At 38.9% G+C, this 16,987-nt stretch overlaps 2 protein-coding genes across 2 annotated transcripts; one reads left to right on the top strand and one right to left on the bottom strand.

The window, feature by feature from the left end:
* Positions 1–536: 536 nt before the first annotated feature.
* On the bottom strand, positions 537–3,147 carry LOC306904211 (uncharacterized protein). The gene is made up of 7 exons (XM_079473982.1): positions 2,837–3,147; positions 2,535–2,744; positions 2,205–2,457; positions 2,050–2,115; positions 1,638–1,897; positions 1,280–1,528; positions 537–1,177 (listed from the first exon to the last, which is right to left on the bottom strand). The coding sequence occupies exons 3-7, from the start codon at positions 2,232–2,234 to the stop codon at positions 697–699; spliced, it is 1,086 nt and encodes a 361-aa protein (XP_079330108.1). The 5' UTR covers positions 2,235–2,457; positions 2,535–2,744; positions 2,837–3,147; the 3' UTR covers positions 537–696.
* Positions 3,148–4,413: 1,266 nt separating this feature from the next.
* LOC306904869 (uncharacterized protein) lies at positions 4,414–8,426 on the top strand. The gene is made up of 7 exons (XM_079475042.1): positions 4,414–4,571; positions 4,779–4,932; positions 5,021–5,631; positions 7,188–7,325; positions 7,450–7,554; positions 7,655–7,727; positions 7,811–8,426. Exons 1-7 carry the CDS (start codon positions 4,548–4,550, stop codon positions 7,900–7,902), a joined length of 1,197 nt encoding a protein of 398 aa, XP_079331168.1. The 5' UTR covers positions 4,414–4,547; the 3' UTR covers positions 7,903–8,426.
* The last annotated feature ends 8,561 nt before the right edge of the window (positions 8,427–16,987 follow it).

Genomic DNA, 16,987 nt, shown 5'->3' on the forward strand with positions numbered 1-16,987 from the left:
GCACAGAGAAAAACACAAGACACAGCACCGTTAAAAAACACTTCTACACCAGTCTGATCTAGCTAGCTTTACATCAATACATCAAGCACTGCACTCATAAGAGGAAGAAATAATAAATGTGAGTGATCAAAGGGTCAGAGAGGCACCTGGGCAGGTGTGAACATGACCTTTCATGGCTGTCCTCCGCACTGATGCGTTGAACTTGCAAAGATGAATTATAGGCATTGTAAAAAGCAATGGCAATGATCCTACAGGTGATGGTGTCTCGAAGAAGTGATGTACAGGTCTTCGGCCACTTCCATCCCCTTTTCAAAATGCACCGTCTGTGGACCCATTTGGGCGTCAAAAATTTTAACACAAATGGACAAATGGGAGGCTGTACATCAGGACCAATGGTGGCGCACGCAAATTGGGACATCAAGACGGCCAATGAGCGCGCATGCAAAAGGGAACATTTGGAACAGAATTGGGTCATCAATCGGTTATGCACATTAGGTATAAATATTTAATAAGAGCAAAAATGTCCACAATAATGAGAAGATTAAAAGGGCAAGCTTTATTCATATTAAATATATACAGAAATAAGAAAAATAGTAAAACTATATTACAATAGGAAAATGGTTTTACATATAATACAATATATAATTCAGAGCTGTCCCCTTCTCATCTCCTCTGTCCACCGCTCAGCAGTTTTTCCTACAGTTTTTGCACAAAAGTGAACCCCCGAAACTGACTGTGAACAAACTCTTTAGTCTTTGGTTGACCACACTTTTGACAAACGTATTGTTCTGTCTGCTGCCTCTTTTTGGGAGTTGCACCTTGTGCTGCAGTTTCCTCTGCAGTCTTCCTCCGCCGCCAAGCAGTGGTTCTCGGCACTTTTGGACCAGCAGCAGCAGCATGTTCAGCCTGGACTGGAGGGGGCTGGCCTGGGACATGATGTGGTACAGCTGCCGCCGCTGCGCCCGCTGAAGACTGCTGGACCCGAACACGCTGCACTGCCTGTCCAGAGGCATCTGCAGGAATGCCAAAGTCGAAGGCGGGGTGACCACGCCGGACCGGTTCGAGGCGCTTCATTACCACTGGTAGGAGAGGTTCAGAGGCCACCAAAGGACTGGCAAAGGTCTTAATGCCCTGCTGCAAGACCTCACTCTCCTGCCTTTTCATCCTTGCATTGTGCCTACGTACAGAAAAAAAAATGAATACATTGGTATTAGTAATAGTGCAGAGAAGGGTGGTATATGACAACAACTGTATGTGAACAATTGATAACTGAACCTACCATTGTGAAAGAGTCTGCTGATCTAACTCAAACAGCTGCATCCTCGTTTCGGCCGTGAGTCTGGGGCGGTCCAGGACTACATCCTTTATAATTCTATAATCATGCAGTATGGCAGCCCACCTGTTCACCCAAACACCAGCCACTGTCTGACCCGCAGGGTAGATACGGCACAGAGCCAGACAGACTGCCTCCACAATACGGCTGACATTGGGCCACTGAGCAGGTCCACTACCTTCACCAAGAAAGCAGCTGTGAAATAAAAGACATTAATGTTAAAGTAAATTATGTCATGAATACATGACAAACAAGTGAATTAAATACAAATTCTACAAATTGACTGGCAAATGTGGACACATACCGCTTCAAACTGTCAGCTCCTGGTGTCACGTTCGTTTTTGAGTGACTGACTTTGAAGCGCCCCTTCACCAGCCTCTCACGGTGGCGAGCTTGGTAGATGAGAGCTCCCTTGTCATCCTCTGACAGTTTATGCCAGAGAGTTGCAATCTCATCTACCCTCTGCTGCGTAATGAACCCCTCATTTCTGAGGTCGACCAGACTGTTGGCTAACCTGACCACGTGGTCATAACCAGGTTTGCCATCGGGTCCAAGGGTCTCCATCTGTACAATAAAGGAAATTGTTACACAAGTGTTATCATGCTTTTTCTGTCATATCACTTTGAAACATCTAAAAGTGATGCAAGGAAGTAACTTCTACTTCCAAATAAAGGATCATCATCACAGTATAAATGCCTTTAGGGTAATTTAGTCACCTGGCCCTGAGAGGCTGGCTCATCTGTCATAGGCTCAGGCAAGGAAGACGCATGACTCAGCAGCCCCTGAAATTCAGATAATGATGTAATTTCCACTTGGACCAAAATAAAGGATCATTATCACAACGTTAATGTCTATATGAGAGTTCAATTACCTGGATCTGAGTGGGCGGCTCATCTACCATGGCCCCTGCCTGCTGCTGCACTTGTTCTGGGGGTCTAGGCTGAGCTCCAGGATTTCGATTGGCTCACCATCCATGCAGAAATCGTCAAACCCCTCATCACTCTCCAGATCACTGGGAACATCTTGCTCCTGAATCCCATCTGGAATGTCAGGGTCATCACCGTATGGTTCCCGAAAAGTGTCATTGGTTTGGGAATATAGATATTCCACACCAATGAGTTCACCTGTAGACGTTCAAAGTGTGATGAGCACATGGGTGAAATGCAGGTGTCACAGCAAGTGTGCACGACGAACATGTTACCCGTGTATGCGCCAGGGCTGGTGTAGTCCTCAGCCAAATGAATCCCCATAAACTGCTGGCTCAGGGTGTTGGTGTACCGCTGCAACTGGCCACTGTAGCAGATATGTTTTTTGCTGCCACCTTCAACAGCAGCAACCGCACGAGCCTCGTTCCACTGTACGAGTCCTTCCAGCAAGTACATCTGGAAATGAAAATCGTTGGCGCTTGTGCCTATAAACGCAGGCAGAAACAAAGAAGAAAGAAGTTATCACCATGGAACACACGTGAACAAACAACTTGTATTGTTTAGGAAAAATGCACACCTGGCACAAAACGGTTCAGGTGCAGGTGGAAGGACTCCAAGGATGTCGAGCTACGTGCACAGCGATACTGGGGCAGAATGACCCCCCCTTTTGTCACCTCCCCTATCTTCATGTACAGCTGCACACCGGGTGGGTCCTGGATGCAGGTTAAATGCCGCTGCTGTGTCTGCCAGATCTCGATGATCCGGTCCTTGTCTAACAACCTGACTCCCATCGTGTCCGTCGCCTCCATGAAGTCCTTTAGGAGCTGTTCAATCATCTCCTTTGTCTCGTGAGCCCCACGGGTGCGGCGGCGACAGTGCCTCGCCAATTCTTTGGCGGTGGGCTTGCAGTCACAGGCCTCCTTCAGCCTCTCAACATCCCCAGCGTCCCACTCGAAGATGCAGGCCGAGAGGCGTCCCATGAAGGGGCCATACAGCGGGTGGCTATCTGTGGTGACCCCGACTGCGATTCGCCGCATAAAATGCCACAAATCGAGCCTGACCACCAGCTGGTCCCACTCACTGAACATTGCTGCAGCCTTGCCTTTACCTCCTTCGGAGCAGCAGTCCCGGTCCACGTAAAGGACTATCGGAGGAGCTTCTCCAGCACGCCGGTAGCGATCCACTAGTCCAGAACACATGGGCAGCAGGCCGTTTCCTTCCCTCTCTGTGAGGACACACATGAGGACTTGTCCGATTTCGTTCCCCACATCTGTCACCCAAGCTGCGGTGCCAGCAGCTTCACCAGCTAGCTTCTTGGTGATCTAAAGTACACGATAAGAAGTATTACTATCATGCAATGAACACTTTTATTTTACAATTAAATTTGTAAAATAATTTATAAAATGTAAATGTACAATTTATTTTATTTCATTAGCACCTATCGTATTTACTATAGCGTGGCTATTTTTGTGGAGGAAGGGATTCCCTCTATGATACACATTCTTTGGTCTTGTTGTGAATCCCTTGACCTATGAAACCGACCAGATGTCTTTTTGGTACCGTATACAAAGACTAAAATAAACGAGTTCAAAGCTTGATGCCTCTGTGTCTTGTTTTTGTCCTCCCAGATCTGCAGAAGAATTCTCTCACAACATCCAATCTGTTTATCAGTTCAGATTTTAACGCTGATCCAAAACACAGAAAGTGTTCATGAAAGTTAACAATGCCATTTGCCACATGAGGTCAAACAGTGTGCTCTTAGTAGCTTTGATATGCCTGGGAATCTGTGATATCTAACCACGATGTTTAATACAAATATTTTGACATAATGATTCCGAACCGCTGCTTAATAGTGTGTAAATATAAATAACTGTTTTAGTTGATTTATTTAGGCTGATACAAGCAACCTGATTCTCTAAACACTATAACTTTTTAAGATTTGTATAATGTTGATTTTGGACTTTAAAGCTGATGTAAAATATATTTCAAAATATAAGTCACAGCATGTCATGGTCAATACATTACCTTATATTACAATAAATACTTTATATTAAATGTACATGTTTAGGCAGGATTATATGTCGTTTTCTGTTTGTTGCTTGCTGGTTGTATTGACTTTGCAAGGTCTTAACATTTACATTCATGAATTAAAGTGCTATAGAATGGTTTAAGTTGCGTCGCCTCATACATCATCCTAGTCACTAGGTGGCGCAATATGCAGCTTAAGCAGGTTTGCCAACCGCCGAAGAAGAGCAGCGGGAGGACTCATTACCTACAACACTGGCGAGATGGTTCAACCAGGAGATAAGAGAGTAAATAAAATAATTAATTTTATTTAATTAAAATAATAAAATAATTGAATGCTGTTCCTGTCTATACAATAATTCTGATTGTATTTTCTGTCATGTTTTGAAATGTATGTTCCTTTCCTGTTTGTTAAGATACATAAAACCACTCACGATTTTATATAAGTGAATGTTTACCTTCTTGGTGATTTCAAATATTTGATTTACTTCCAGTTTCACGTAACCATTTGGAAGGAGGGAAGTCTGCCTGGACCCATTGCACTGGCTGAAAATAAGTACAAATGCAGGTTCTGTAAAAGGACTGGAGGTTACCCTGCTATGGTTGCACATGTACAGACCCACGAGAAAACTGTTGTGAAGCATCAAGGTATGTGTTTTAAAGTAATGTTGTCATGTAAAACAAAATGCTTTGCTTAATTAGGAGAAACGAGATATGGGTTATGTTTTTCTTACAGGATATAAAATGTATAAATGTCACCTGAAGTGTAGAGAAAATGGACACTATCACTGCTGCTATTGTCGTCACATTGTATCTCGTAAAGACATACTTATCACCCATGTGCAGAAGTGTGCATCCGCTCCCGTCTACATTCAATCTACACGGCTGTCCAGAGTATGTTCAGGAACCCACGCTGTAAAACCAGCCGACTTTCCATCATCCCACAGCATCTCAGCGGCATCTCCCAAGCGTGAACCTATTCCTGTAACATCTTCTACAAGTGATCCTAAACTTTTAACCAAACCAGGTCTGCCTCCAGCTTCGACCCCTCCAGTCCAAAGCACCTCTGAATCTACCGGCATTTCCAGAACTTCTTCACCACCAAGCCCCTCCACAACCCTGAAGACTGATGATTTACATCCCGCCGTTTTAATACCCTCAGATATTCAAAATGTTGTGTCTGCCAAGCCAAATGAATCCTCCACTAGTAACAAAATATTGAAGAAGCCCAAGCGGACAACATGCACCTTTTGCAACAAGGTTTTAAACAAGAAAAACCTTAAAATCCACATTCAAAGACGTCATTCATTGTCTACCGCAGAAAACAAAATAAATCACAAGCTTACGGTAATGTGCATCGACTGTTACAATTGAATTGCTGCTAATTGCTATAGCCTATATGTTCAGAAATCTATAATATTTTGAGAGGTCTGTGAAATGGAAAAGTGCAGACACTAAAGACAGATCGTGGATGCACTAGAATCCAATTAATATACTACTTTTAGAAAACTCTTCTTACTGTAGGTTGGGAAGAAAAACAAATAGTCCTACAGGATTCAGAAATCCTGCTTGTGCCCCCTTCACTTTCAAATTAGTTTGTAATGATTTTTTAACCACACGCCGTCATCGCCAAGGAGAAGTAGGCTATAGGACCGAGCAGGACACAGTCTGCCTGTGTTGATGCATATCTAAAAAAAGATCACTGAAACCAATGGACCATTGGTGCAACCGGGAAATATGAAACAAAAGGAGATCATGAAAGGCAAGCGTACAGTATTTGATTGTAAGTTAGCCTGCCCATGAAGCTACTGCTGCTTCGGGTGATGCTGCAACACCAGCAAGTTTTACAGAAAATGATCCCAACGAGGCTCGTGCAACGCCAGGCGGGGTCCCCCTCCGTCGGGACTGCGTTTCTCTGTGTAAACTTACTGCTGATATAACTCACCCCACCTTTAAAAGCACTGCGCATTCTTTAATAAAATGAGAATATTTGTTCATTTACATAACTGTAAGCTGATTGTTGGCATATTAATTAAATTGGTGCTAACATAAAACAAAAAAGTCTTTACCCGTTTGTGTCCCCCCACTCAAACCAAAGTTACACAATTGGTGACCACCATAGTAATTTAGAAATCCAGTATATTTAATAGTAAACTCATATATATTTAGTTTTGCCTTTTGTACTTATGACTCCCCCAGTTATTTCCTAACCTAGGTTCACATTTTCCGTCATTTATATGAGTCAAAACGAATTGTAAGGTATGGAGTATAAAGAATTATTGCAAATAAAGGAATATATATGTGTGTGTGTAGAAATGCACATATAAGTTAACTGATGGAAATAGGAGAAAATTCAACCCAACATTGTAATTATGCTCTTGTCATGACCAAAATCTATGTATGGAGATATATGTATAATTATGTATTCATGTGTTCCTTTGGTCATTTAATGATTTTTCCTTAGTTCATACATTATTCTTTATTAATACATGAGTGAAGTGTCGTCCTCCAAAGCTGGGGACAACACAAGGCGTTCCCTTTACGACTTTTATTTTGAAAGTTACGATCTCGAGAACCGGATGTAAACAAAGTACAGTTGCGGAGTTTTTTTATGCTTTATAAATCCAAGTAAGATAAGACATGGTGCGTTTGTGAGCGTTGGTAAAATGTCGGCAATATTTATTATTCAGTCTCGACGGCTTTTCCCTCTTGGATGTCTTTTACGGCGTGCAGCATGTGTGAAGGTGTTTATTTTCATGTTAAACATGCTCTGTCTCAGTGTAAGTGCGCTCTGTTTGCGCTTGCGCATAGGAATCGCAGGGAATAATGACTCTAGTATGTATATTTACGCTTGTTTACAAGATCAACTTTGTTGCTGAGGTTAATTTATTTGTTTGTTGTAGAGCTTGTGCACATCAAAACGAGACGAGGTTTGCTTGGCAGAGGAGGCCAGCAAGAAATATGGAAAACCTGAACAGACTATATTTTCCAAAATAATTGATAAAACTATTCCTGCAGACATCATTTATGAAGACGACGAGGTAAGTTTCTCATAAACATAAGTAATGGAAATATGAAATTATACATTGTTTAGTCATGGCATTCAGGACTTTTATTTTGATAACACAGTTCATATGTATGAGTGTATATATATATTTATTCTAGTGTCTAGCATTCAGAGACAGAAGTCCACAGGCTCCTGTGCACTTTCTGGTTATTCCAAGAATTCATATTCCAGGGATTAGTGAGGCACATGACGAGGATGCACCGGTTTGTCTCACACAGAATGTTTATTTTATTCATCTATATACTTTTGTCACCGTAATTACTAAGGCTGATATACACGTGTAATTGAATATTGTCCCTGTAGCTCCTCGGCCATCTCTTGATGGTGGCCAAAAACGTTGCAAAGAAGGAAGGACTGGGTGAAGGATACAGAGTTGGTGAGTTCATTCCATAAACAGTATATTTGCTACAGGACATCATAACAACATGGTATTAATTCATGTGTTATTTTTATTAACAGTGATTAATGATGGCAAAAATGGGGCACAGTCTGTGTACCACCTCCACATCCATGTCCTGGGGGGACGGCAAATGAGATGGCCACCAGGATAGATGACCCTTCTGAGGAGTGGAATGAAACCGGAAAAAAAATGGAAACAGAGCACTGTCAAGTTATGCTTGACAATAAACAATGAATAGATGCTGTTAAAATTATTGTTTTCTTAATTAAAACCTATTTTACTGAAGTTCTATAGTTGATGTCAGCTTGCTTTTGGCTAGCCTCTTGTTAGTTGGGTTAATCAGTTTATTTACAATCATTACCAGGTCAGATGTGCCCAGTGAGAGCATTATTGACTGGGTTTGTTTATTTTATAATATACGAAGATAATAATCCTACTACTCGAATAGTGAAATAAACAACACTCATAAGTGTTTCATATTTTTCAAGCTATTTAGAGCACCTGTATACCAATAAAAGTTCGGCTGAAAAGGCTGAAAAGTCGTGTTCAGCCAGAGTTGTAAAATATGTTTTTCATATTTTGTTTCATGTAGAGACACGTTATGGATTTATAATTGCTGAAGGATTGAAAAAAGTACATGTTCACAATGCCTTTATCAGTGATGAATTCTTCTTTATCTTATCGCGTCTGATGCTTTATATGATCATAACCTCTTTCATGTTTGTTATGCTGTTAGTGTATCTACTTTGTAGCTTCAGCTCTCGTCCTCTTTCACTAAAGAAAATCTGTCGATGAGCAAACATTCTGTTTGTGAAAGCATTTCAAATGCAACTAAATGCAAATGAAGGAGGAAAGTATTCCAGAATGTAAATCCTACTGAAATATCAAGCCCAAAAAATATTTATATGATATGCACACATGTATATTTGTATCTTCTCTTCTTTTATTCATGTTATTCCAAACCTGCATGACTTTCTTCCTTCTGTAGAAACACAAAATATAATATTTGAGAGAATGTTGGTGACCAACCAACGTTGGACCACATTGACTTCCATTGTATGGAAACAAAACCACTGAGACATTTCTCGAAATATCTTCCATTGTGTTCCACCGAAGACCGAGTCATATACAGGTTTTGAATGATCAATGACAGAATACATTTTTCAGTAAATGATCACTTAACTTTTCTATTTTCTAAGATACAGCAAGTCATCACTATAGTTAAGAATCACAAGGTGAAATGACATTACATTTAGCAGATGCTTTTATCCAAAGCGACTTACAAATGAGGTGAACAATAGAAGCAATTGGAACAGGGACAAAAAAAAAGTGCATTAAAAGCCGCTCTCATATAGACTACCATAGAAAGAAAAGAAATAGACTTGCAGGCAATTTTTTTATTATACTTAAGAATTTAATACATTTTCTCGAGCTGAAAGGATGTGATTTGTGTATAATCGCATATCCCATCCTTGCGCAACTTCTCGTTTTATCAGCTGATCCACATGGTCACATGACATGATGTTGGTATTTTTAATACTTTATTTCAGACATTATACACACATAAATCATCAGGGATGATGCAGACATCATCAGAGCTCTGTATTGCGTTCAGAGTATGACAGTACAGCGCCCCCTTGTGTCTTCTATAGAGATGTGCAATAATTGCGATGAGGTCACACAATTATCCTGACAGCCATCATTCATGTAGGAATATTCTACAGACAAACCCCAGATACAGGCCATTGTTTCCATCTGATAGATTATTTCATGTACAGCATTAATGCAGAACAGATTATGACGAAAGTGACGTGAAAGTATAGTGTTCCATACTAATAATAAACAGCCACAGTCCTGGGATTTGCTATTCCATCTATGTTATAAAAATGTCAATACAGTTATGAATGCAGTGCATTATTCTTCACTGTGTTGTATTGCTGAAATCTTTTTTTTCTCTCACATTTTTAGGAAACCCAGTATCCACACAGACATCCTCCACTGTTGGTAATGCCATGATCGAAGTATCGGAGAGGACTCAAAGTTCTCTTGTGCTGTTTTTTTCTTGATTGTTTTGTATGGGTGTTAATAGCATATGATATCATTATTTATACTGATTTGATAGGATAGTATTTTTAACATGTGTCAATCTTTTTTTGTGATCTATTGTAGTTTCAGTAGTATCCGTATAGATGTGGCCCAGACAGCAGTAACATCACAAACGATTGCACATGCGCCGTACGTACACACACAGTATTGCAGAATCTCAAAATAAAATAGGTATTGCCATTATAATTATTATACGTTGGTTTTAAAGAAATTATACACACAACAGGTCAGCACGAATGTCTTCCATTAGCGCTTGAGGAGGAGAGGGCTCTTCCCAATGAGATGCCGAATTAAACCCAGCTCCTAGGAGTCAAGAAAGCAGGGTTGATTCTTATTCTATTTACGTTATGTTTTATTGTCATTTTATTTCTTAATAATAGACCATTGAGTAATCCAGGATAATCCCTGTGTTGTACCTCTTTTAAAAAGTCTGATTGTGATCTTGTGACTCACACAAGATCATACCATATGATTCAATGTTGATTTTATATTCTTTATATTATAATAACAAAACTGAGTAAATCAAAACGGATAAAACGAGCAATTTAAACAATACAAATGAACAGCTCAATAAGCATCAACTGGCAAGTCAGTTGAAGTATAAGAAGAAAGCATACAAACTGTAAACAGTGCTAAATAATACATATATAAACTGATGATGACTGATATTGTGGAAGCCATTTTTGGCTTGTGTTATGTGTCTGTCCACTGGGTGGCACTCTAGTACAGAATGGGGATAATGAGCCAACAGGTGCAAAGGATATAGGTATAGATGGTATTGTCAAGAAAAATGGCAGTCACGTCAATAATACCTCCCCTTGGTTGTACAGAATGCTTGTGTGGATCTCCAATTGAACTCCATAAAGAATGATAAAAACAGGTGTTTACCTTTGGAAGTAGGAGTATAATGATAGTGTCCAGATATACACAGACGGGTCCAACAATCCAGAAACAGGAAATACATCAGCAGCTATATAATGTATTCATTATTTACAACAGAACTAGTAGCTATATTAATGCCTATGATGTGGGTGGAAGAATCAAATATCAAAAATGTATTCATATGCTCTGATTCTTTTTCAGCATTGTGCAGTTTAGAAAGTGGTAAATCAGAAGCTAGATAAGGCATCCTATATGACATATTACAGATCCTACACAGAAAGAATCCGCTAGATGCATATATTACATTTAAATGGGTACCAGCTCACGTAGGAGTGGAAGGGACGAGACGGTGGATAACATGGCATGGGAGGGATTGAAGATGAATGAAGTTGATATCAAGATACCGTTAAGCAAAGCTGAAGCGAAGTGTGTGAATATGGCAAGAGAAATGGAATGAGGAGTTAAAAGGAAGACACCTTTTTAGTATCCAAGACAAGTTGAAAGGAGTAAATATGGAACCAGAAAAGATGACACTATTATATCTAGGCTATGTATTGGGCGCACTAGACTAAACCAACATTTGCACCTGATAGGGAAAAGAGAAACAAGCGGGTGTGAGCACTGTTGGGTGACAGAAACAGCGGAGCATGTGGTTTCTGAGAGAGTCAAGTTTGCTTCACAGATTTTAAGGTTTTTAAATATACATATGTATAAAGGTTTATGAGGAAATCATATTAAAATGTATTTAAGTCTGGTCGTACTGTCCACTTGCTCCTCCTTGGTCTTCACACTCCATCCCAGTAGGTGGCGGAAATCCTCCAAAAGCTGGTTTGCCAACCGCCATTAAACAAAACAAAAGAAAGAAAAAGAGACAACAGGTGAAGTAGGATAAAGGCGATGTTATGGGAGATGTAGGAAGGAAGAAGTAATGATTTCCAGGCTTAGATTAGGACAAACAGGTTTATATTCTACACTTGCAAGAGTAGGGAAGCACGGAAATGGCGTGTGAAGAGTGTTATTTTAGCCATTTTAGGCAAGGGCTTGAGTGATCATCCGATATATAGGGCTCTGTTAACCTTTTTAAAAGAGGATAGGATGAAGTGCTTGGAGAATGGGATGCTTCTTTTCATCCTGGAGGTTGAGGAGCCTATTGTGGAAGACGGAGGAGCTGGAGACGCACCGGCTATGATCCTCTTGGGTGAAGGGGGCATCACGCCTCCAAATAACAATAACAGAGCAATATAGATTCATCACCCAAGATATACAGTAGGTGGCGGTAATACTCCAAAGGAGTATTGAAACTGGACTACGAAAGAAGAAGAAGAGACAACAGGTGTGTTGGTTTTAGGGAAGCACACTCTTTTTTGACCGTTTTAGGTTGTGCTTCATTACGTAAAATCAGGCTTATTGGATTATTTGTGGGAGCAACTTGATATCTAGAAGTTGATAGTATCTAGAAGGTGTGAACTGAACAAAATCTTATTTAAGCAGTGTTTATTGGAACACCACAATAATACCAACACACCTGTTGTCTCATTATCCCCATTGCACTGATACGCCGTGGCAATTCTGTACCAGAGTGCAACCCAGTGGACAAACTCATAACAGATGTATAAAATAATTTGTAAAAACAAATGAAGTGTTAATGCTTGACAACATTTTATTATTTGTTTTTACGTCATTGAAAGGTTTGTCCCTCTACTATATATCTGATCTTGTTCATGTGAATAGGTCGACTAGATGTTATACTAGTATTACACTAACTTACCCAAGATCTAGATTGAAACAAAAAGGTGACGGTGCGTTTGCAGTTGCCGGTCCTTGATTATTGAACAATCTTCCTTCATCTGTGAGATCTGCATCCTCTGTCCATGATTTCAAGTTAAAGTCTCATTTGTTTATCCGTGCTTTTAATTCATTATAAGATTTTATTCTTAACAACTGTTGCTATTTAATCACTGTGCATTATGTTACTTTTAGTTCATCATTTTTTATTTCACTGTTGTACAGCACACCGGTCAACTAAAGTTGTGTTTATTTGTGCTATATAAATAAATAAATATTTTTTTAAATGATATAATAGTGACTTTATAGAGTTTATAATAAATGCATTGAAAGGAACTAAAATGAGTCAATAGGCCTGTCATCATCTACTTCTAAAAGTAATTTCTTCACAATTTCCTTTATAAACGTGTTGGTTCCAACAGAAATGCCTCACTAAAGTAATACTGAAATCATTCAATTATTTAATAAATCAATAAAATGATGTAAGTATGCAATATAACCACCTGCACACCTCACAACATAATCTGTTCATATACGTTTCCCACTCCATCTACCGTTCTTGCAAATACATTTTCTTCCATATTAAAATGTCTTTTTTTTATTCTTGGTATTTCTTACCTTTTGGTTTAGATGATATAATATATAGTTTACAATCATTGTCTATGGAAAGACCCCATTGTGTATAACCAGACTTTTTATACTTCTATACTGTTTGTATATCAATTTTTTAGTACTGTACGTGTCTGCTAAATAAAACTTTAGCCCACGTCTCACTCCAGAATCATTATCATGAGCCTATAGAGTTAGCTGTGATAAAACCTCTGAATATTACAGTTGGTGTCAATAAAAAAAGTGATTTTGTTTCATGGAAAACATCTTCTGAAGGATATTGTTAAGTGAAAAATAAGTTAATATTAACAATTTACACCAGTCCAGCTGTCCCAAAGTTCAGCATTAACAACTATAATGAAACGTTTACATCGTTCAGCGTTGATAATCAAGTGTATGTAAACTTGGCACGGGCCGGTATGAGATTCTGACGGTATAACCTTTAGCAAAAGTGTCACGGTTTCATGATATTTCCATTACAAAACTAAAATGTTATTTTCAAATGTCTGCGTATACAACCAACAACTTTCCAACTGAACACGAATAAATAGTATTTTTAACCAACATTCATAAACATATCAGATTGCAATTGGGTTGTTTTGGTTGAGTAATAATAACAAAAAAAACCTCAACTCCTAATAAAAACACGATAACTTAATAAATAACATGTTTTTTCCGATTTTGTTTTTTTAAACGGATTCATCTCGATTTGCAAATAAATACTTAATATGTAAACATGTGTTATGGTTCAGGGCAGAACTGCATTGATGACTTGATAGTAATGTTTCAGGGAAGAAGACGAGGGCTGAATTGATGAGAATACTGCATCTTCGCTGGGAAACAACAGAAGCATTTGGCAGGTAAGTGCATCAGAACGACCCTTCAGACATGTGCCCTTTGGAGATGGATTCATCCCGTTCATTTACCGTTTTTTAAAATCAAAACAATAAAAAGGTTTGCATTTATATTTCGGGCCAGGGCTGCCATATTGTTACCAGTCGCTTTTATCTGTGCTGTTAGGTTTCTGTAATATTTATTGGGTATTAGAAGTTGACACACATTTTCTTCAGACTGAATCCAGCAGAAGGAGCCGATGAGCAAAAAACATGAAGGAAAATGCCATCAGAGACCTGACTGAAGAATATCTACATGCAATCTTAATTCTCGCTTACATATTTTATGTTTTTTCAAATTAAAACACAAGCATAAAAAAGAAAGAGTCCTTTAAATGATTAAAGCAGAACATTTGATGTGAAATCCATTCCAGCATCACATAATAAAAGGGTCTGGTTGAATCCTCTCTTTGTTCGGTTGGGTCACATGATGCTCTGCTGCCCTATAGGAAGAACAACCTTCAGCACATGTTGACCGGACACAAAACCCTGTCTGTTCTTTCACTCCGAACGCTCTGATTTTGAATGTCGTTTTTGAAAGGATTTCTGTATTAAAGACTTCAATAACAAGACCTCAGAGCCTGCTGGGAAAAACATGACAATAGAATATTGTCTCAATTATGTTTTACCAGTGTTTGTAATTGACGCAGAAGAAATGTAGAAGACCACTTTTAATTTACTTTTACTCGTGCGGACACTTTCCACTAGGTCAAAATACTCCCTTAAGACCATCTGATCTCACACTTTTACATAAAAAACGTTGACAAAAGGTCTACGTGTGCTTAATGTTACATCATGTTTAGAAGCTGTTCCGGTTGTTGTTGTTCTTCCAAAACCTCAGATCTTCAAATTGACTGATTTTAAGGAAACAGGAAAAGTTAACAACAAACACTATTATTTTTTTTTTTGGTTAGATGTTTGCAAAACCCACCGACAAACATAAAGGGCAACTAATAATAATATAATACAAATAAAAATCATGAAACATGGAGATATGAGGTTTCAGAAGGACAGCAGCGATATGCATCTGTCATATACTTTACATATGCTTCAGTTTTCTTTAGGGATGCTCTGATCGATCAGTCACAGATCACGATTTGGCGCTGCAGTCATGTGATGGGAAAACCGGCTTCATAAATAAACTGCGTCACTAACGGCGTTCGATTTTTCAGTAACGAGTATTCACATGAATGACAGTTTCCCCGTTACAACGCCGTTACTGACAAGAAAATGCAGCATTACTATAATTGACCTCGCTGAAGCAAAGGTTTTTTTTGTCTGCCGTGTGTGTCGGGTTGGTAGAGAACCGCATAACTGATGAAGATTGGCTAAGGTGAAGTACATTTTCATCTTTTGCCAACCAGAGGCAGAGTAGGGACGGTTTTCACACACAAACACTGTCGTACAACTACACCAACGCATAGGAGTAAGAGAGAAATGGCAAGAGCAACAAGTTCAAATGTAGCTTCTGTAAACTGTATATATAAGCCATACTTTCCCTCGTTATGGTGAAACACAAGGAATTTGTATTTAACGTGCAACTTACTCCCAGGAAGAAAGAGGCTCCCCGTCGGTGGCAAGTATTTCTAATCTTATTAGAGGTCGCCACATGCCGCCACAAAATTTGTATACTAATTGTGTCCATACGTTTCACGCTCTTTGTTCAACCACACTTGCGTTTTCAAGTGTTTTCCAAATGCTGCCAATCCACACTGAAACGTGCTGAAAACGTATCCATTTTCCGTATTAAAACATGTGACATGCTGTGTGGGCGACTGGGCGTTTGTTTACTTTCTGCCTTTATAAAACAAAAGTTTGGCTTTGCCCAGATTTGCCTACATTTTTAATAAAATAAACACAGGCTTTATTACTCCCTTCAGACTTTAATGGGAATATTGCTGATTCTGTCATTGCAACACACAAACTAATAACATCAGAGGTAATGATTTACCAAATCGCTGATTTGATTGAATTCCCCTGTAGTATTTTCTCTCTGATCTGTTTCGCCTCCATTTCTGCTTTAAGAATGGACCCCGTCCCATCCTCGCAACGCACGCTTTTTTAACTGCAAGTCTGCAAATTAGTGCCAGTCTGCCTGATGAAAATGCGTTCATATTTTAGAGAATGTAGTTAATATTTGCATAATTAATGAGCACTTATCCACCCACGACGCACCCGCAATTACTCAGAAAGCACTTTTTTATTGCCCTACCTGCCGTACTGCAATCCGTGCATTTCACTTAAAGCAAAGCACAGAGCACAGAGACCTTTTTAAATAGATGGAATGAGGTGGGGATGCTGCTGCGGGTAACACAAAACTATAACATTCCCAAAGCGAAAGTGAAACTGTCCACGCACAACACTTTCAAACAATAATTGGGACTAACTACTCACCTTTTTTCTGATTGTTACTTCTCATAATCTATGTTTTCTTTTTTTTTACTTGATGTCTGTGTTCTGTTCTGTTTGTACTATTGTTTGCCTCATTTGTAAAGCGTCCTTGAGCCCTGGAAAGGCGCTATATAAATAAAACATATTATTATTAAATATTACGTCTCCTAAAATGCAATCTAAAGTAACATTCCACTATCATACTGGAAAGCGGTCAAAACATTAAGAGCTTTTATTGTTATTAAACTGTTTACTTTTGTAAGAAACTACAAAAATATTTTTTGTGGTCTGTGCATTAATCTGTGTCTGTGTAATTAATTATTACAATAATAATATATTGATATATAAAATATTACATTAAATAGGTGTCTGTCTGACCCACAACAAAAATAAAATAGTGCAGATTAGTGTCTACACTGTTGGTAGACATGATTAAACACAATTAGACAATGTTTTAATTAATAGCGCAATAGTTACATTCCCTGGTAATTAGTTACTTTTATAATGATGTAACTCAGTTAATAACTGTAATAAGTTACTAGTAACTAACCATAAGTCATTACTCTTTAA

The sequence above is a fragment of the Barbatula barbatula genome, assembly GCF_947034865.1.
Source record: "Barbatula barbatula genome assembly, chromosome: 2".
Taxonomy (NCBI): domain Eukaryota; kingdom Metazoa; phylum Chordata; class Actinopteri; order Cypriniformes; family Nemacheilidae; genus Barbatula; species Barbatula barbatula.